Source organism: Leucoraja erinacea, chromosome 18 (assembly GCF_028641065.1).
Source record: "Leucoraja erinacea ecotype New England chromosome 18, Leri_hhj_1, whole genome shotgun sequence".
NCBI lineage: Eukaryota > Metazoa > Chordata > Chondrichthyes > Rajiformes > Rajidae > Leucoraja > Leucoraja erinaceus.
In genome coordinates, this window is record NC_073394.1 from 1,442,188 (window position 1) to 1,464,029 (window position 21,842).

At 45.4% G+C, this 21,842-nt stretch overlaps 1 protein-coding gene across 1 annotated transcript in view; it reads left to right on the forward strand.

Moving 5' to 3' along the window:
• The window catches only part of bbox1 (butyrobetaine (gamma), 2-oxoglutarate dioxygenase (gamma-butyrobetaine hydroxylase) 1), a 68,506-nt gene extending 54,547 nt beyond the window's left edge, over positions 1-13,959 (forward strand). Inside the window, 3 exon segments of the mRNA XM_055649131.1 lie at positions 7,531-7,727; positions 12,708-12,874; positions 13,413-13,959. Coding sequence (XP_055505106.1) covers positions 7,531-7,727; positions 12,708-12,874; positions 13,413-13,573 — 525 coding nt within the window. The 3' untranslated portion in view covers positions 13,574-13,959.
• The last annotated feature ends 7,883 nt before the right edge of the window (positions 13,960-21,842 follow it).

The following is a 21,842-nucleotide window of genomic DNA, read 5'->3' on the forward strand; positions in this document are numbered from 1 at the left end:
ACGAATCGTCACCAATTCCTTCTCTCCAGGGATGCTGCCTGTCTCGCTGAGTTGCTCCTGGATACACGTAAGGGGGAGGGGGTGATTGCCACATAGGTGGAGTAAGTAACAAAAGGTAATGGTGAAAAGGAGACAAAAATACATTAAATAAGGAATGAAGGAGTGGAATGAAAAGCTGCAAGAGGATGGTGGGTGGAAGGGGACAGGATGAAGGGGGAAGTGGGGGTTAATGGCATAATATAGGACCGTGGGGTGGGAGGGGGGAGGTGGTATGGGAGATGTTTACGGAGGAAGGATAAGGGCAGGGTGACTAGGATACAAAGTGCTGGAGTAACGCAGCAGATCAAGTAGAATCTGTGGGGAACCCACATAACCTTAATCTGTTCTCCAAAGATACTGCCTAACAAGCTGAATTGTTCCAGCACTTTGTGTCCTTTTGTGTATTAACCAGCATCTGCATGTCCTTGTTTCTACTAGGATGAGTAGGATGGTGGGAGATGGTGTCCACCATGGTGACTGGGGGCATGGGAAAGAGACGAGGAGTAGGGGGAAACTTGAAATTGATGAGAAAGCGGGATAATATGGAACTGACGTGGAAGGGTGATCGATGGTCGGCATGGGCTGGGTGGGTCGAAGGCCCTGTTTCCCTGCTGTATCTCTAAACTAAATTCAACTAAGCAAAACAATAACAGAGACTACACAATAAAGGCACTGCAATGGAGTATGGCTGGGAGATGATACAGAAAGGAGGGATGTAGGTTCTTGGCATATTGAGACTTTAATGGTATCTACACAGTGCTGACATGTTGGGGCGGTTTACACTAACTTGACAAATAGATGCCATATAAAGATCTTATGGGATTGGACAGGCTGGGTGCAGGAAACATGTTCCCAATGTTGGGGAGTCCAGAACCAGGGGTTACAGTTTATAAATATGGGGTCGGACATTTAGGACTGAGATGAGGAAAAACATTTTCACCCAGAGAATTGTGAATTTGTGGAATTCTCTGCCACAGAAGGCAGTGGAGGCCAATTCACTGGATTTATTCAAGAGAGAGTTAGATTTACAATACAATACAATACAATTCGGTTTTATTCATCACATTGCACATAAAGTGCGAGTGAAATGAATTTGCCAGCAGCGGTACAATGATAAAGAACCCACAAAACACGCTAAAAATGTACACAAACATAGCTCTTAGGGCTAAAGGAATCAAGGAATATGGGGAGAAAGCAGGAACGGGGTACTGATTTTGGATGATGAGCCATGATCATATTGAATGGCAGTACTGGCTCAGAGGGCCAAATGGCCGAGTCCTGCACCTATTTTCTATGTTTCTATGCCTTACGGGAAGTGGAGGAAGTGTTGGAGAGAGGTGCCGGGATTTGCTTGGAAACACACACTGGAGGCAAGTTACAGAGTCCAATTAACTTACAAACTCTCCCGTCTTTGGGATGTGGGAGGAAACCGGAGTGACTGGAGGAAACCCAGGCAGTCACAGGGAGTCCGTGCTAACTCCACACAGACAGCACCAGAGGTCAGGATTGAACCCGGGTCTCTGACGCTGTGAAGCAGCAACTCTATCTATTTGTGTAGGTACATCCAACAACCAAAGTATACACAGTTTTGGTAGCAAACAGCAATGAGATAAATGCCAGCCCATTTAATGAGGTTACGTGAGCAAGGATAAGTGACTGCCTGGTAAGGAATGCTCCTTTTCTGTGTTTTATATATAACCATATAACAATTACAACACGGAAACAGGCCATCTCGGCCCTTCTAGTCCGTGCCGAACACGTATTCTCCCCTAGTCCCATCTACCTGCACTCAGACCATAACCCTCCATTCCTTTCCCATCCATATAACTTATCCAATTTATTTTTAAATGATAAAATCGAACCTGCCTCCACCACCTCCACTGGAAGCTCATTCCACACAGCTGCCACTCTCTGAGTAAAGAAGTTCCCCCTCATGTTACCCCTAAACTTCTGTCCCTTCATTCTCAAGTCATGTCCTCTTGTTTGAATCTTCCCTGCTCTCAGTGGGAAAAGCTTATCCACGCCAACTCTGTCTATCCCTCTCATCATTTTAAAGACCTCTATCAAGTCCCCCCTTTTAACTTATCTTTGGTCCTTTTTATAGCAGTTATTACTTCAGTTACGTAATAATGTATCGGAACAGCGTTGCAATTGTACTACAAGACCGTGCCATCCAAGATTAATATGTCTAAGGCTTAGAATGCCAAAGCTGACATCTGAAGTGAGAACAAATAACTTAGCAGTTCTTGGAATTAAGTTTTAATTCTCTACAGTACATTCAATTCTCTACCTTTACTACATTTTAACAGTTTCTGTGCCTCCAGCATACCATGCACTTCGATTGTCTGTTGTAAATACAATATCTATCTTTAAATCTCTGAAACGCAAGACCTTGGGAATATCGTCCTTCCAATATAATTTGTTCAAATCTGCCTCCTGCCAGGCTACTGAACGGACATGTAATTGGCAATTAATTACAGGATAGACAATTACTTTTGGTAATTAAATAATGCACCAGCATGTGGTGTGCTTGTGCCCCTCTCCCACTGTTTCTGCTAATAAAATCTAAGTTATTTTCTATTAAGATAGACACAAAATGCTGGAGTAACTCAGCAGGAGAGGCAGCATCTCTGGAGAGAAGGAACGGGTTGATGTTTTGGATCCAGACTTCCTCAGTTCTGACGACAGGTCTCGGGCTGTAATGTTAATTCTGTTTCTCTTTCCACGGATGCTGGTCTAACCTATTAAATGTTTCTTAATGTCTGAAGAAGGGTCCCGACCCAAAACGTCACCTATTCCTTCGCTCCATAGATCCTGCCTCACCCATTGAGTTTCTCCAGCATTTTTGTCTACCTTCGATTTTTCCAGCATCTGTAGTTCTTTCTTAAACATTACTAACGGAATAACGTTCTCCTGGATATTTCAGTTTACTGACATCATCACTAACCCATATCCCTCCTCCCCGCCTTCCAAACTAGCTTGATTGCAAGACAGACACCAGCATCCACAGTTCCTTCTTAAACATTTCACTGCAGGGTGGCAGGGGAAGCAGTTTAAAATCTTGTGGCTAAGACTGTCTCATGTTCACATTCTATAGTGTAGGAAGCCTGGCGACAAACTGGCAGTTACAAAAATATGGCAGGTCATTAAAAAGTGTTAAAAATAAATTAAAAATCAACTATTTATATTTATAGTATATGAAAACTTATTTCCTGAAAGACCTTTTCTGCCTCTCTGTGTACTATCATTGTACATCTATACAAGTATCCCTAAGATTACAAACATACCATTGATATTCAATTTCCAAATACATTTCTAATGCATTCCTTGTTCTGCATTCAACTGCAGCCTTCCATCCAGTGAAAACATCCATTCTGGATGCAGTTGTCACACTGAAGAGTAGCTTCTGGATATTGGATGGTCTTAACATTATATATTATGTGCTGTGTAGGAACCAGCATTTTGCTACAGACAGATCTTACCCACAGCCATAACTTGCCAGGTCACTTAAACAAAATATCAATTCTGTTGATATTTTCCATTTAGCTTTGCTCAGTCAGCTGTCATGATGTAATTGTCTGGTCTATAAATATGTCTATTATATCTGAAGATATAAAGTCTGAAGAAGGGTCTCAACCCAAAACGTCGCACATTTTGCCTATTTCCTTCGCTCCATAGATGCTGCTGAACCCGCTGAGTTACTCCAGAGTCTACTCCATTTTGTGTCTACCTTCGATTGTAACCTGCATCTTCAGTTCTTTCCTACACATGATATAATTGTATGTTATGATAATTACCTGGATCTGCAGTCAGTTTGAAGTGCTCACCCATCTACACATTATCATCTTTGTGTATTTTATTGACTGACTTCAACCTCAATTTCACCAATTTATTAGTTATTTAGAAAAATAGTTCGAGTCACACGTTTTGAAAGTTTTAGTTTAGTTTAGAGATACAGCGCGGAAACAGGCCCTTCGGCCCACCGAGTCTGCACTGGCGAGTGATCCCCGCACATTAATACTATCCTACACACACTAGGGACAATTTACAATTTACACCAAGCCAATTAACCTACAAACCTGTACGTCTTTGGAGTGTGGGAGGAAACCGATGATCCCGGCGAAAACCCACGCAGCTCACGGGGAGAACGTGCAAACTGCGTACAGACAGCACCTGTAGTCAGGATCAAACCTGGGTCTCTGGCGCTGTGAGGCAGCAACTCTAGCGCTGCGCCACCGTGCCGCCCATAGCAAGTAAACATACACCAGTACACAAGATGACTAGCTGTGTACAGAACCTATGCTAACACTAAATTCCTTAACTTCATCAATGATTGCTGTGCCTCTATTGGTTACTGCTAAAGTCTCTGTACAAACAAACTACCCCACCTTTTTATGTTTCTAAAATATTGTTATTAGACATAGCATTGTAACATGGAGACATATTTTTGAATATACTGGGTTATTTCAATGTAGATACAATATGAAGTCTGAAGAAGGGTCCCGACCCGAAACGCTATCTATCCATGTCCTCTGCAGAGACTACCTGACCCGCTGGGTTACCCCACCCACCATGGGTGTCTTTTTTGGGCTAATTTCAGTGACTGGTTAATTGCTTCCAGGTGCATATGGAACAGGGGCGATGCAAAGTAGCAACATGCAATCAGGAATTACAAAATATCTACAACATAGCAAGGGTCTGAAGAAGGGTCTCGACTCAAAACGTCACCCTTTCCTTCTCTCCAGAGATGCTGCCTGTCCCGCTGAGTTACGACTCCAGCATTTTCTATCTATCTTCAATGTAAACCTGCATCTACACATAGGAAGGAATCATATTGTAGATCATGAGCAAGTGAGCTACCTGACACTCACTGCATGTCTCTTGACCCCACTCCTACGAGAAACAAATATCAGGGTGCCTGCAATGTTCTGGAAGCAGATATGAGAGTGGTGTTTAAAAATCTTTTAGATAGGCACATGGTTATGCAGGGAATGGAGGGATACGGATCATGTACAGGCAGACATTGTGGGCCAAAGTGCCTGTACCTACACAGTACTGTTCTGAAGACCTGTACTAGTTGACCCAAAATGTCACCTATTCCTTTTCTCCAGAGATGCTGCCTGACCCACTGAGTTACTGCATATTTTTGTGTGGGTCTTTGGTTTATACCAGCAACAGGTCTTGGACAGGTTGGGAGAGTGGGCAGAGAAGTGGCAGATGGAATACAGTGTAGCAAAGTTTGGAGTTGTGCATTTTGGTAATGGGAATAAAGGTGTAGACTATTTTCTAAATGCGGAGAGAATCTGGAAATCGGAAAGCAAAGGGACTTGGGAGTGCTGGTGCAGGATTTCAATAAGTTAATTTCCAAGTCGAATCGGTAGGACTAGAGGTCGTAGCCTCAGAATTAAAGATCGTTCTTTCAGGAAGGAGATGAGGAGGAATTTCTTTAGTCAGAGGGTGGTGAATCTGTGAATACTTTGCCACAGACAGCTGTGGAGGCCGAGTCAGTGGTTATATTTAATCCAGAGGAAGATAGATTCTTGATTGATATGGGTCAGAGGTTATGGGGAGAAGGCAGGAGAATGGGGTTAGGATGGAGAGATTGAATGGCGGAGTAGACTTGATGGGCCGAATGGTCTAATTCTCCTCCCATCACTTATGATGTGCAGTTCCTTCCTACACACTGTACTCTTCTATGATCTATTCCATGGAACTATGCTGAAAAGGAATGTTTCATATGCACTTTGAATGTGCTCGGTTCAAATTTCAGCTGATCTTCAGTAATATATCTCCCATTTTCCCTGTGCTCAAGATGTGTTTCTGTGCCAACATCTATCTGATGCCAAACATTTTGCATTAGTCAGAGGTAATTTTCATCCTATCATCACTGAAAAACATTATCGGCAACTAAAATCTTTGCTGTTCTTCAAAGGATTTTATTAAGCCCAGCATAGTTTATTGTTACATTAGTAATAAAATCCATTTACAATTGTAAAATGTGGAACTGCCTAGGATAAGACTTCTATGATTACATTTTAAGAAAAATAATCTCAAATCACTTGAGGAAATTAAGTAATCTCAAAACCAATTTGCCAAACTAGTGATTATGAAAATAGTCACTCATATCCTCTCTCATTGCATATAGTTCCACCTATTGAGCCCATTCTGTACCTAAAGGCTCTGTGAGCATATACTCCTGAAAACCTTGACATGAATATATTGTAGGAAGGAACTGCAGGTGCCAGTTTACATCAAAGATAGACACAAAGTGCTGGAGTAAGTCAGCGGGTCAGACAGCATCTCTGGAGGTAGACACAAGGAAGGAATTATTAGATTCAGAACCAAATTTAAATTGAACATTTTGGATGTAACTTGTATCTAGACCAGGGTGCACTTGTAAAAATAAGGTGCACGGTGGCGCAGCGGTAGAGTTGCTGCCTCACAGCGCCAGAGACCCGGGTTCAATCCTGACTACGGGTGCTGTCTGTACGGAGTTTGTACGTTCTCCTTGTGACCGTGTGGGTTTTCGTCGGGATCGCCGGTTTCCTCCCACACTACAAAGACGTGCAGGTTTGTAGGTTAATTAGTTTGGTATAAATGTAAAATTGTCCCCAGTGTTAATCAGAATCAGAATCAGAATCAGAATCAGAATCACACTTTATTCGCCAAGTATGTTTTGCAACATACAAGGAATTTCATTGGCCAGGTCAGTCATACAATTAATAGCAACAAATCACTGAAAACCACATTTTAACATGAACATCCACCACAGTGACTCCTACACATTCCTCACTGTGATGGAAGGCGAAATAAAGTTCAAGTCCTTCCCTTTGTTCTTCTTCAGTCGGGGGCCGCGAGCCTCCGTTGACGGGACGGTCTTGACTCCCGTAGCCGGCGGCATTTGGGCCCTCTGTGTCGAGGCGATCTGCTCCTGCATCGGGGGGATGTCAGCTCCCCCGCGCCGGGCGATCGAACCTCGTGTTGGGGCTGGTCGAACCTTGCGCGGCGTTGGAGGTCCCGACTAGCCTCTCCCGAGACTGCGAGCCCTAGATGGTAAGTCCACGGTGGTCGCGGTGGGAGCGATCCCAGGCAAGGGATCTGCTCCGATGTTAAGTCCGCGCCCCGCGGTGGGGCTCACGACAGTCCGAGGAGGCCTCCCAGCTCCAGACAGGATGGAAGTTCTGGGATTTGTGGAGATGTTCCGGCATCGCTAGTCGGCGCGGACACGGTGGGCCGAAGGGCCTGTTTCCGTGCTGTATCTCTAAAACTAAAACTAAAAAATAAGTATTACACCAGCCAGCAGAAAATGTAGTAAAATAAGAAGGTGGACACAAAATGCTGGAATAACTCAGCGGGACAGGCAGCATCTCTGGAGAGAGAAGGAATGGGTGACGTTTCGTGTGGAGATTCTTCTTCAGACTTCAGTCGGTAGTAAAATAAGAAGTGCCTTCAATCCTCTGCCAGTAATCACCACCTTGTGCTTTGGCCTAGATTCAGTTCCTTCACTGCATAAAACAGACAGACGTTGGAGGTGAAACAATAATGGTCGATGGATTCCACGTTGCTAATCAGCTTCGCCAACTGAACCCTGAGGCTTTCCGAGTCCTCTCCTCCGTTTTGGTTGACTTTACAGACACGGGGAAGGATTATTGCGATTTCTCTCTTCAGTCTAAGAATAAAATTATTGAGTAAGTACAAGAGCAATGGAGGGCATAATTTGATTTGTATTTCTAGTAAGTTTCCTTGAAAGTTGATGTTTAAGTCATAGAAAGTAGACAAAAATGTTGGAGAAACTCAGCGGATGCAGCAGCTTCTGCAGCGTTTCTCCGAAACGTCGCCTATTTCCTTCGCTCCATAGATGCTGCTGCACCCGCTGAGTTTCTCCAGCATTTTTGTCTACCTTCGATTTTCCAGCATCTGCAGTTCCTTCTTAAACACTTTAAGTCATAGAAACCTAACGAGGACTTGGCTTGAACACTTCAGCCAGTTCACTGCCACAACAGCCCAGGAATGGTCCTACATCCAGCAGCCTAACTGTGGGTGATGAAGAGAAAAGCTACATTGAAGAAGTTGGTTAACAGATCGTTTCCTTCGGGGGATGTTGTACAGTTGTAACTTGTATCATTATTAAACATTCAGTGCGAGAATGATTCCTGTATCTTCCCCCCACCTCTCAATTTGTTAAACGACCTATTTACTATGTACCATGCACCAATTGAAAAGGGGTGACAGATTTTTTGCTTTGCCTAAAAGTGTTTGGTTCTCCAGCATTTGCATACGTTTTGCTCTGGACCCTTTGTGTGATCCTCCACAAAACGCAGATATTATAACCATATAACCATATAACAATTACAGCACGGAAACAGACCATCTCGACCCTTCTAGTCCGTGCCGAACACTTGCTCTCACCTAGTCCCATCTACCTGCACTCAGACCATAACCCTCCATTCCTTTCCCGTCCATATACCCATCCAATTTATTTTTGATAAAATGATAAAATTAACCTGCCTTCACCACTTCCACTGGAAGCTCATTCCACACAGCTACCACTCTCTGAGTAAAGAAGTTCCCCCTCAGGTTGCCCCTAAACTTTTGTCCCTTAATTATCAAATCATGTCCTCTTGTTTGAATCTTCCCTATTGAAGGGTTATCTATCCTGGATGACCTTGTGGTGCTGGACTTGCTGATGAGACCAAAGACCTATTTACCAAACGCGATGCACTGAATTGAGAAAGTGTAGATGCGGCATGTTGGTGGGTGTGGGCAAGTTGGGGCGAAAGGCCACTTGTCACACTGTGACTATGATTCTATGGTTGAGTCCTTGCTTTATTGAGAAGTGTTTGATGGCAGATACAATGAACTACAAATATACACCAGTTCAGTTCAGTTCATTGTCACGTGTACCGAGGTACAGTGAAAAGCTTTTGTTGCCTGCTATTCCGTCCATCTAAAAGCTCAGAAAACGCAGTGTCAATACAAAGGAACTTCCTGGTCCCATAGGCTACCCTTCACCAAACCAGCTCCTCATCATTCTCCCACCAGAAAGCACCGCAACCTTTTATAGAGCTAAGATAGACACAAAATGGTGGAGTATCTCACGCTCTATAAAAGTGTGTGAATGAACTGCAGATGCTGGTTTAAACCAAAGATAGATACACAATGCTGGAGTAACTCAGCAGGGACAGGCAGCATCTCTGGAGAGGAGGAATGGGCCACGTTTTGGGTCGAGTCCCTTCTTCAGGCCTTGCATTAGGATTAGGGTTAGGGAAGAAGAGTCTCGATCCGAAACGTCACCTATTCCTTCTCACCAGAGATGCTGCCTGTCCCTGCTGAGTTACTCCAGCATTGTGTGTCTATCTTTGGTTTAAACCAGCATCTGCAGTTCATTCACACACTTTTATAGAGCGTTAAATGGCCGAATTCAAAGCCAGAAAACTGAATGCAAAACGCTGCAAAGTATCAAAATAAGCATGTGGCAAATGGTGCTGACATTAGGGGAATGTGAGTGGTCAGAGTATAACGTTAGTGACAACATCACCTCCGTCAGCTGGGAACGGGCATTGACCCGGAAGAGAAGCCAGGCCAGTGTCCACCCCTAGCCCAAACGTCCGAGTGGATGAGTCGCGTCCCAGAGCTGTCTGCTCAATGGATCTGCCAAGTCCCGCCGTAGCTCTGGCTTCCCTTATTCTTGGCCCAACTCCCAGCTGACATGCCTTGCGGTAATAAATCATTCCTCTCCGATGGGTGTCGCCAAGAAGTGTCTAGACCAAAGTTGACCAGCAGTGAACGTTCCACCGGATGCATCTGCTTGCATAGAGACCAGGACAAACCGCAAAGACACAAAGTCACAAAGTGCTGGAGTAACTCAGCGAGTCAGTCACTGTAAATATTGCAGGCTTTCTGGGGTGGGGGAGAGAGAAAGCAGGAAGACGGATACTTGTCCAACATTCTCCCCCCACTGCAATCAGTCAGAAGAAGAGTCCTGGCCTGAAATGTCACCTGCCCATGTTCACCACAGATGATGTTTCGGGTTGGGAACCAGCTTCGGTCTGAAGAGTTCCGAACCAAACCGAACACTTGTCTGTGTTCACCACAGATGCTGCCTGACCCGCTGAGTTACTCCAGCACTCTGTCTTTCTTTGTAAACCAGCATCTGCAGTTCTTTGTGTCACCCATGATTTTAAGTGTCGGGCAGAGAGAGTAATAGACCTGCCTTGGCAGCGGGTGGAGACATCAACACTGACAGTCCCACTGAGTGACCAGACAGCCACATGCTGGAGAGGAGACCAGGTGGGCAGTTTGTTCTTGCATTTTAAAATTGTCCCTACTACCAGGTACCAAGCAGACTTAGACATCTCTTCAAATAGTTTATTCTACCCTTTCATCCCCACATTCGTGCTCATGTCATAAGAGGGATAGGAGAAGAATTAGGCCATTCGGCCCATCAAGTCTACTCCGCCATTCAATCATAACTGATCTATCTCTCCCTTCTAACCCCATTCTCCTGCCTTCTCCCCATAACCTCTGACACCTGCACTAATTGCAGCCATCCATCCATCCAGGCAAAGACCACAATGCCACTCACCCAGTGCCCAGGAATGGTCCTCCATCCACTTTGTCAACTCTTTTATAAAGAGCAAACAGTACTTTGTGTCACCTGTTTATTTTAAAAATCCTCTCAGCAAGTAATAGTGCAGCCTTGGCATTCAGGTTGCTGCCATCTACTGACAGTCCCACTGAGTGACCACTGGCAACATGCTGGAGAGGAGACACACACACACAGGTTGTTCTTGCATTTCATTGTTGTCCCTGCTACCAGATACGTGCAGCAGCTTAGACAGGCCCGTCAAACAGTACTCATTGGTTAACCTTTCATCCCCACATTCGTGCTCAGCATAAACCCCACAGGAGCAGAACCTCCATTCGGCCCATCAAGTCTACTCCGGTCGGGAACCTCATAATGATCTGGATCTCTCCCTTCTAACCCCACTTCTCCTGCCTTCTCCCCATAACCTCTGACACCCGCACTAATTGCAGCCATCCATCCATCCAGGCAAAGACCACAATGCCACTCACCCAGTGCCCAGGAATGGTCCTACATCCAACAGCCCAACTGTGGATTATGAAGGGAAAACTTACATTGAAGAAGCTGTTTAACAGAAAAATCCTCTCAGCAAATATTGTGCAGCATCAAGCATTCAGTGTTGCTGCCATCTACTGGTGTGGTGTATTACTGCAAATGTCACACACACACACACACACACAGTCAAGAGGGTTTCATTGTTGTATGTGACAAAACGTGCAGCAGCACAACAGGCCCGTCAACACAGTACTCACTGGTTAACAAAATAAACAATGATGTGTCAGCATTAAACCCCACACATCACAACCTCATCTGTATAATGATATTTTGGGTCGGGAACCTTCAGAATGATTTGGACACCTCTCTGGTCAAATTGATGTCACTGCAATCGTGATATTCACAAACCACCAAACGATCCAAAAAATGACATCCAAATGAAGAAGGGTTACCCACCTCTGTGAAACGTCACCTATCCATGTTCCCCACAGATGCTGCCTGTCCCGCTGAGTTACTCCAGCACTCTGTGTCAACTTGGCTTCCCTTGTCACTGGATTAAGATCTTTGCCTCCGTAGTACTTGGTGTACAACAGTTAAGTTAATGTTAATATAAATCAGCCACAGGCAACCTCCTCCCCACTTTATTAAGTGTGGTACCTAGAATGTCTAGCCCTTCGTTTAGGTAAGGTCTGGTTTATTGTCCCCCTCAGTGGATAGCACCCCTAAACTTCTGTCCACACGTGATTCAATGAGCGATCCATGTCCTCTTACAGTTTGAATAACGTTTAGTCCTAGGTAGACAAAAACTGGAAACTCAGCTTGTGAGGCATCACCTCTGTCTATGCTGCCTCACCCCACTGATCATTTCCAGCATTTTTGTCTATTCAATTTTTCCCCCCTTCTAAAACGTTGCCAAGGTAAAGTCAAGTAAAGACCTAACTAGTGTCAACCTATGAGGTCTATGATATCTCTGTAGCAGATGCTGGTTTACACCAAAGATAGACACAAAATGCTGGAGTAACTCAGAGGGTCCGGCAGCATCTCTGGAGAGAAGGAATATGTGACGTTTCGGGTCAAAAAGAGCTGGTCTAAAGAAGGGTCTCGACCCCAAACATCGCCTGCTACGTTTATTCCAGAGGAATGTTGTAGTGATGCGTTGAGCTCTTCCCACATCTCGTTGACTGTCCCTGCAGATCAAGCAGCTGCTGTATGAAGAAGGGACGGCACAATGACGCAGCGGTGAAGGTGCTGCCTTACAGCACCACAGACCCCGGGTGCTGTCTGCACATTCTCCCCGTGACAGCCTGCATTTCCTCTGGGTGCTCTGCTTTCCTCCCACACTCCAAAGACGTCTAGGTTAATCGGCTTTGGTGAAATTGTAAATTGTCCCTGGTGTGTAGCGGTGATCGCTGGTCAGTGCCGACTCTGTGGGCCGAAGGGCCTGGTACATTAAAAGTTAACTGAAACAATTCCATAAGGAGCAAAGATTTTAATTTACAAAGTAAAAGCACAAAATTGCTTTTATTCAAAGAGATTGCAGTGCAGCAGTTTTACAAAAGTGTTTTCTTTTGTTTTGTTTTGTGTGCAGCTTGGACCACAATGGGAATGTTGTTCGGATTAATTATAACAATGCAACTCGGGACTCTGTCCTCGATCTGCCCGCAGAGCAGGTCCACCCATTCCTGTCTGCTCTCAAAGACTTTGTGCTCCTCATGTACAAGCCAGAAAACTTGGTCACCTTCAAAATGGAGCCAGGTAAGCAACGCTGGTGGTGTCAACAAAGTCCCCATAATTTTCCTTTACCTTTAGCTGAGCACTTTCTAGATTTTGCAATAACCTGTTGAGAGTTAGATTTAGCTCTTAGTGCTAAAGGAATCATTTTGAATGTCAGTGCTGGCTCGAAGGGCCGAATGGCCTACTCCTGCACTTATTTTCTATGTTTCCATATTTCTATTTAAGTTTTCAAATCGGGAGGGTGGTGAATCCATGGATTTGTTGCCACAGAAGGCTGTGGATGCCAAGTCAATGGGCAATTTTAAAGCAGAAATAGATAGATTCTTGATTAGTACGGCTGTTACGGGGAGAAGGCAGGGGAATGGGGTTTGGAGGGAGAGATAGAACAGCCAGGCGGAGTAGATTTGATGGGTCGAATGGCCTAATTCTGCTCCTATTGCTGATGACCTTATGATAGTGTTGGGATGTGTGGATCGCTGGTCGGCATGCACTGGGTGTGTGCAGGAGGGCCTGTTTCTACTCTGACTCTCTAAACTAAACTAAAACTGTTTGATTGCAGGGGATGTTCTCACCTTTGATAACTGGAGAATCCTGCACGGCCGTCTAAGCTACCACTCTGACGGCGGTTACGAGCGGCACCTGGAAGGAGCGTACGCAGACTGGGATGAAGTCATGTCACGGGCCCGTTGCCTGAAGCACGCGCTGCATGGCGACAAATAACTACTTGGTTTGAAGAATGTAATGGGTCAACAATAGAACAATGATTTTTAGCATCGCTGATGATTTTCTACAACGTTGACACCACTTTTTCTTCATGTGGGGAAGTGCTCACACCGACCGACTTGAAGAAAGTTCGAACAATCTTGGGATTTTACGTAAATGAAGCCTCTTTCATATAGGAAGCAATTTTGGACATGGTGTAACTAAAGTGCAATATCAATGAAAATATTTATTCGCTGGGAAAATTCTGCATGCGCATTGACAATACCTAAAAAGTGTCACCAAAAATTGGCTGAGGAATTGTCGAGGCCTGGAGTGATTTACAAAGAGCAAAATCAATCAATTGTAGCAAATAAAAGATACAGAGTCCTACTCCGTTGCAAACTGATTGTGGAAGTCTAAGTGGTGGTTTGAATAGAGACAGGAGGAACTGCAGATGTAGGTTTGCAAAACAAGACCACCAGGTCATTCCGGAGATCATGGATAGGTGACGTTTCATGTCGGGACCCTTGTTCCAACAGAAGAAGGTTCCCAACTAAAACATCACCTATCCATGTTCTCCACAGATGCTGCCTGACCTGAGGGGGTATGGAGAGAAGGCAGGTACAGGATACTGAATTGGATGATCAGCCATGATCATATTGAATGGCGGTGCAGGCTCGAAGGGCCGAATAGCCTACTCATGCACCTATTTTCTATGACCTGCGGAGTTACTCTAGCACTCATCCTAACATTCCCAACATGAAACGTCACCTATCCATGTTCTCCACAGATGCTGCCTGACCCACTGAGTTATGGTGCAGCAGCATCTATGGAGCTAAGGAAATAGGTAACGTTTCGGGCCGAAATCCTTCTGGAAATAGGCAACGTTTCGGGCCGAAACCCTTACGGGTTTCGGCCCAAAACGTTGCCTATTTCCTTAGCGCCATAGATGCTGCCTGACCCGCTGAGTTACTCCAGCACTCTGTGAAACGTCACCTATCCATGTTCCCCACAGATGCTGCCTGACCCGCTGAGTTACTCCAGCACTCTGTGTCTTCTTTTAATAGCTTGAATGACCTGATAGCCAATTGAGACAAATGAAGTGTTTAAGAAGGAACTGCAGATGCTGGAGAATCGAAGGTACACAAAAATGAAGATTGAGAAAATGAGACAAATGACAAACAAAATCTGTAAAACTGGCATTGTGGATCTATCCGAAAAGTTCCTCAACTGTAGAGAAAACTCTGGGTGGCCAAGAGTGGGTCACATAGCAACACCAGGTTAGCCTGGACACAGTGCAACACAGTCCTGTGGTAAACTAATCCTCTGGTAGTGTTCACATCGTGGCTGAAAGCCCACTAGCACTGTTTACCAAGGTTGCTTAGCGCTGTGTGGTTTGTGGCACTCGATGTAACCCGGTCTAACAACAAACGACTGATTGTGGATCAGGAGCTGATACCAGAGAACAGAATGAGAAGTGCAGGAGGGAGGTTTGTGCTACACCCGTGATACAGGATGTACAACATTCCCTCCTGCAGAAGGTCTACTCCCAATTACTGCAAACTTGACTCTAGCGGTGAGGAGGATTTTGGAAATTAAAGAGCAGCTGTGGAGTACTTTGTTAACGTTTCACCAATACACTTGAATATTAATTCCAGAAATTCTGCCTTGTTCCATTGTATTATTTCACATTCACAAGTTATAGGAGTAGAATTAGGCCGTTCGGCCCATCGAGTCTACTTTGCCATTCAATCCTGGCTGATCTCTGCTTCCTAATCCCATTTTCCTGCCCTCCACATAACCCTTAACATCCGTTCTAATGAAGAATACACTTGGTCAAGAATTTCACCTGATCAGGCAAATAAATGCCTGTGACAAACCCCGTAGACAGTGGACAGATCAACAAGACTTGTATCCATGGATGATGTGGGGAGCGTGAGCAGAAATTGCTGCAGTGATATTTGTGTCATCAGTAACCATGGCGAAGGTGCTGACTACAGGAGGGTGGAGCATCTTCAGATGATGAGTCTTGCCAGTTTGAAGCAACTTCTCATCATGTATCTATGTAGCAGTGCGTGTTTGAACATCCCGTGATGTTTCCCCATTGCATTCACATGTTAGGACCCTACCAGGGCGTGTCCCACTTAGACTAGTTTGTCGCCACATGTTCGCCGATGGGCGCCGGGAGTCGTCTCCTCAGTCGCGCAAAAAGTCGTAGCGTCTTTCTGGTCGCCACTAAATTATCAACATGTTGGAAATTTTTCAGCGACAGTGGGTTTGACGCCAATGAGCGTAGCTTGACTCGTCCTGACGTGGGTGCTGTTGTAGGTAGGCTGTCGACAGGGTGACGCAGGTTGTTGGCGGTGTTTCAGCGACCTGCTACGACTATGACAGTCGCCGGCAGTTGCCTAATACATCACCAAGTGGGACGGGCCCATCACTCAATCTACTCTGCAAGTGTCGCCTGCCCTCACTTGAATACACCAATGATCACTGAAGCCTATAATCACCATACCATAGAACATAGAACATGCTTCAGCCCACAATGTCTGTGCTGAACATGATGCCAAGACCAACTCATATCTGCCTGAACATAATCCATATGCCTCTAATCCCTGCACATCCATGTGCCTGTCCAAAGGTCTATTAAATGCCACTATCAAACCTGCCTCCACCACCACCCCCAGCAGCACGTTCCAGGCACCCACCACCCACTGTGTAAAACACCTGCCCCATTCATCTTCCACCCTGTAGTATTTGCCATTTCCATTCCAGGGAACGGGATCACAGCTCATTTCTCAGGAGCCCAATAAACTGGCAGCCACGAGGTGAAGCAAACTTTGAGGACAAAGAAGCAGTCAGCACTTAATAAACTTTTCAAACCAAACTGCGTCCGTGACAAGAGTGCCCTTGACTTCATCCGACTGTAAACTCTCCACTACACCAGACCAAGAATAAATTAAAAAAAGCCACAAGCCAATTGAAAAGCATGGCCTTGCGGGCTGACTTTTACATGTTGAATGTTGAAAGGGGCATTGAGTCACCACCTCACCTCCCTAGACCAGGGAGTGGACATTCCCAGAGGTCCAGGTACTACTGACCCCCCAGCTCCACACATTCCTCCAAATCACGGGAAGGGAACTGAACCAAGATGAGCCCTACTCCATCTGACCCGAAACGTCACCCATTCCTTCTCTCCAGACATGCTGCCTGTTACTCCAGCACTTTATGTCTGTCTTCGATCTGAACCAAGATGAGCATCCTCTCCCAGACCAACAGGCCCAGTGCCAAGGGGCGAATGACATTTAGTCTGTGCCAGAACGCAGACAGTGGAAGATACAGACTGTAAGCAGACGCTCTATTGCAAGTCCAGTCACAGCAGGTATACAGTGGGCGGCACAGTGGCACAGCGGGTAGAGCTGCTGCCTCACAGAATCAAAGACCCGAGTTCCATCCCCACTCCGACTGCTCTCTGTGTGGAGTTTGCACGTTCTCCTTGTGACCTCGTGGGTTTCCTCCAGCTTCTCCGGTTTCTTCCCACATCCCAAAACATGTGCGGTTTAATTGGCCTCTGAAAATTGCCCATTAGCGCGTGGAGAATTGGTGAGAAAGTGGCGTAACAGAACTGGCGTGAACAAGTGATCGATAGACAATAGACAATACGTGCAGGAGTAGGCCATTCAGCCCTTCGAGCCAGCACTGCCATTCAATGTGATCATGGCTGATCATCCCCAATCAGTACCCCGTCCCTGCCTTCTCCCCATATCCCCTGACTCCGCTATCTTTAAGAGCCCCATCTAGCTCTCTCTTGGTCAGCATGGACTCGGTGGGTCGAAGGGCCTGTTTCCCAGCTGTATCACATCTGATCTCTCGCGTAAGGTAAGAACCCGAGGACATATGGTCTTGCTTGGAGCACACAGCAGAAGGAGCTCACCCCATCCGCTGCCTCAACCAAGTCTCCTGCCCCTCCTTTACACTTTAGAGATCACGCACAGAAACAGGCCCTTCGGCCCATCGTGTATACGCTGACCAATGATCACCCTGTACACTAGCACTATCCTACACATTTGGGGCCATTTACAACTTTACCAAGCTGATTAACCTACAAACCTGCAAGTCTTTGGAGAGTGGGGGGAAACCGGGGCACCTGGAGAAAACCCACGCGTAAGTGAGAACGTGCAAACTCAGTACAGACAGCACCCGTAGTCAGGATTAAACCCGGGTCCGTGGCGCGGTGAGGCAGCAACTCTACCGCTGCGCCACCGTGCCACCCGCCTGTGCTGGAATCTGCAGAATCCTAACTGACATTATCAGCTCCGCAGAGGGCACTGACCTGGAATGGAAGGACGATGATCTCACCCCTCTGGTGGACAAAGAAGAACAAGAATATCAAGATAGACACAGAGTGCCGGAGTAACTCAGCGGGACAGGCAGCATCTGTGGAGAGGAGAAATAGGTGACGTTTCGGGTCGGAACCCTTCTTCAGACCGTCCATGCTACCTGCCCGCTGAGTTACTCCATCACTTTGCGTATCTCCTCGGTGTAAACCAGCGTTTGCAGTTCCTTCTTACACAAGAATAACAAGAGCTAGAAAGAGCACGGAAATGTAGCATGATCTGCAGTGCCATAGAATTGCCACAAGGTGTCAGGAATTGCAGTTGTGACATAGAATATGGAAAATAGTTTCTTTAGGCCATTGTAACATGAACCATGCCATTCAAAATTTAATGTCAAAAGTCAGTGCACCATTCCTGCATTTCTCCAAAAGCTAACGATTCCTACAAGCCCTAAATCTTAAAAGATAAACAACTCCCTCGATGTCCTCCCATAGCACGGAACCCAACCCTCCATCCTTGTGTTGATTTTTACAGTGTACCACAGTCCCTTAGTATGTCTCGCCCCAGCGTTCCTTGGCGGCTACATTTAGTGCTTTTATAGCAGTGGGGTAAAACTGTTTTTTAGTTATGTTCTGAAGGAGAGTTCCTTGTAGATCTGTACCGTCTGCCTGACTCAACAGTTCAAACAGGGAGTGAAGGAGTGGGAAATGTCCGTTATGATACTCTGGGATTTTTTGGTGCAGCGGGAACTGTGTAAGTCCTCCAAGGTAAGGAGAGGGCAGCCGACAATCCTCTGGGCGTTGTCAATGGCCCTCTGGAGCGCTTTCCTCTGAGACATAACTCATAGAGACATAGAAAAATAGGTGCAGGAGTAGGCCATTCGGCCCTAAAAGCCAGCCATTCAATATGATCATGTCTAAAATCAGTACCCCGTTCCTGCCTTTTCTCCATATCCCTTGATTCCTTTAGCCCTAACTCTCTTGATTCTCTCCCTCGATTCCTCCCAGCTTGGAATTTCCTCTGTATTGTGTGAATTTTAGATTCCAGCAGAATTGTACGATAATGTCTGATATCATACAAGGATGCAACCAGTACAAAAACCTGACACACCTAATACTGTGTCTATACTTACACTCTGAAGGATAGTTCCTTCTCTCTCATTCCTGCCTCTCACAAAGAACAAATGAAGGAGTAAATGTTATTAGCCAAGTATGTATACACACGAGGAATTTGCCCTGGCCATTTGCTCGCATGGATAAAAACACAAGAAACAGTAGACAATTGAAAGTAAAACATTATAATTTAAACCCGTGAAATACTAGAGTATACGAGGCAGGGAGAGCAGTAATGCCACCATACAAAGTTCAAAAGTTCAAAGTTCAAAGTAAACTTTATTGTCAATTCAAATAAATTGGGTTGAAATTGCATTTCCCCATACTCCAAATGTGCAAGTAATATTTATAACACAGACAGACAGTATACCAATAAGATAGACAACATACATTATTTAAAATATTCACAGTGTGCCAGAATGTAGTACAATTTTGAGGTATGTTATTAAGGCGCAATAATAAAGGTGCAATATAGAAAAGTGCAAATAGCATACTGCAGACATTGAGTTAAAGTTAAATGTTCATGGAATTTTCTTGAGTGTGTTGAGTAGTCTGATGGCCTGAGAGAAAAAGCTGTTTTTGAATCTGGTGGTTTTGCTCCGCATGCTGCGGTAGCGCTTGCCAGATGGTAGGAGGGTGAACAGTTTGTGTGCTGGGTGGCTGGTGTCTTTGATGATATTGGTTGCTCTCTTGCGACAGCGAGATGGGTATAAGTCCTGGATTGCAGGTTGTGGTGATCTGGTGATCTTCTCCGCTGTCCTCACCACTCTCTGTAGGGCCTTCTGGTCAGCAGCAGAGCAACTGCCATACCAGACTGAGAGACTGCTGGTAAGAATGCTCTCAATGGCACCCCTGTAAAAGGTGGTGAGGGCAGAAGGGGGGAGGTCGGCTCTCCTCATCCGTCGAAGGAAGTGGAGGCGTTGCTGTGCCTTCTTGACTAGGGAGATGGTGTTGGTGGACCATGTCTGATCATCTGTGATGTGCACTCCCAGGAACTTGGTGCTTTTCACAGACTCCACTGCACTGCCATTGATGGTGAGTGGGGTGTGTGCTGTCTGTTTTGACCTACTGAATTCCTCCCCATCTGCCAAGGTGCTTATCTAACCAAACCCCTCTGCCTGCACATGGCCCTCTATTCCCTGTCTATCTATGTGTCTACCTCAATGCCTTTGAATCACTGAGTTTTTACCACCATCTCTCCTGGGATCACGATCTGGGCGGGTGCCACAATCCATGTAAATCTTGCCTCAAACATCTCCTTCACACTTTCTCACCTCTGCCTTCGAATCTTTGACATTTCCACTCTGGGATAGGAAGGCACAAAAACACAGCGGTAGAGTTGCTGCCTCACGGCACCAGAGACCCGGGTTCGATCCCGACTACGGGCGCTGTCTATACGGAGTTTGTACTTTCTCCCCGGGTGCTCTGGTTTTTCCTGGCTCCCCTCCCTCAGCAGCAGCAAGCTCCCACCAATCCCTCTCCCCTCCCAAGCTCTGCATCTTAAACGATGGGATAGTCCCAGCCTCAACTACCTCCTCTGGCAGCTCGTTCCATACACCCACCACCCTTTGTGTGAAAAAGTTACCCCTCGGATTCCTATTAAATCTTTTCCCCTTCACCTTGAAGTTTTCTTTAAAACAATGTGCACAACTCAACTCAGCATCAAAGAATCACAAATACTCCACAACACACTGAATGAAAATACAATTTGATTTATCCATTGCTCAGATCAGTAGAGCACTTGATGATATATTTTTTAACAATGTGGGCTTGCATTCACATGGTTAAGCACATTGAATTACAAGGGCCATGGTCATCAAGGTGTAACGGTTTACTCAAATATAAAGAACATGCTCTGCATAAAACAACCGCCCAGCTTCATCATGAAGCAAGTCACTCCCATCTCCAGCCCCATTGTAAAGTGAGTCACTGCAAACATTTTTAAGGAGTGTTCTTTTTACTTAAACTGTTGAAGTGCAAAATCAAGATAAAAGAGAAAAGCCACAACGTACCGTAATAAACTAGCGGCCAGTCTAAAGCAGATTGACAACAAAGGCAATTTCATTCAGCTTTCCAAAATAAATAGCAAAAAGTCATGACAAAACCTCAGCTCAAGTTGGACCACAGAACGCAACATATCTTTCCAAATGGTTTGGTGCGGAATGCAGTCACATCCATTCCCGTTTAGCCTTCCCTTTTGGACATTAACTTTACTCATTTGGCCCTCTGTCGGTCGGTGCATGTGAAGTTGGCCATTAGCTGTGTATTTCTGCCATACATTATTTCACACAGGGGTCACCGTAAGTACTGTCTGGTTCTGCTTACTGCTTGGACATGGCAGAGTTGACACAACTCTATGGCAATCCAGGAGCTTCTGAGTTATTCATCCAGATTCAAAATTCAAGAGAGTTTATTGTTATGTCTCCCTGATAGGAGAATGAAATTCTTGCTTTGCTTCAGCACAACAGAACATAGTAGACATGAATACAGAACAGATCAGTGTGTCCATATACCATTATATAAATATATACACACATTAATAAATAAAACAGATAAAGTGCAAATAAACTGATAATGGGCTATTAATGTTCCACCCACATAGAGGTGTGATTAAAGTCTCCTCAATATCGGTAGCCAACCGCCCAGAAACAAGTGACTGCAAAACCTCATGGTCATGTTTAGTTCAATGTAAGAGACACCAAATGCTGGAGTAACTCAGCAGGACCGACAGCTTCACAGGAGAGAAGGAATGGGTGACGTTTCAGGTCGAGACCCTTCTTCAGACTGGTTAGGGACGAGGGAAACGAGAGATACAGACAATGATGTAGAGACATGCAA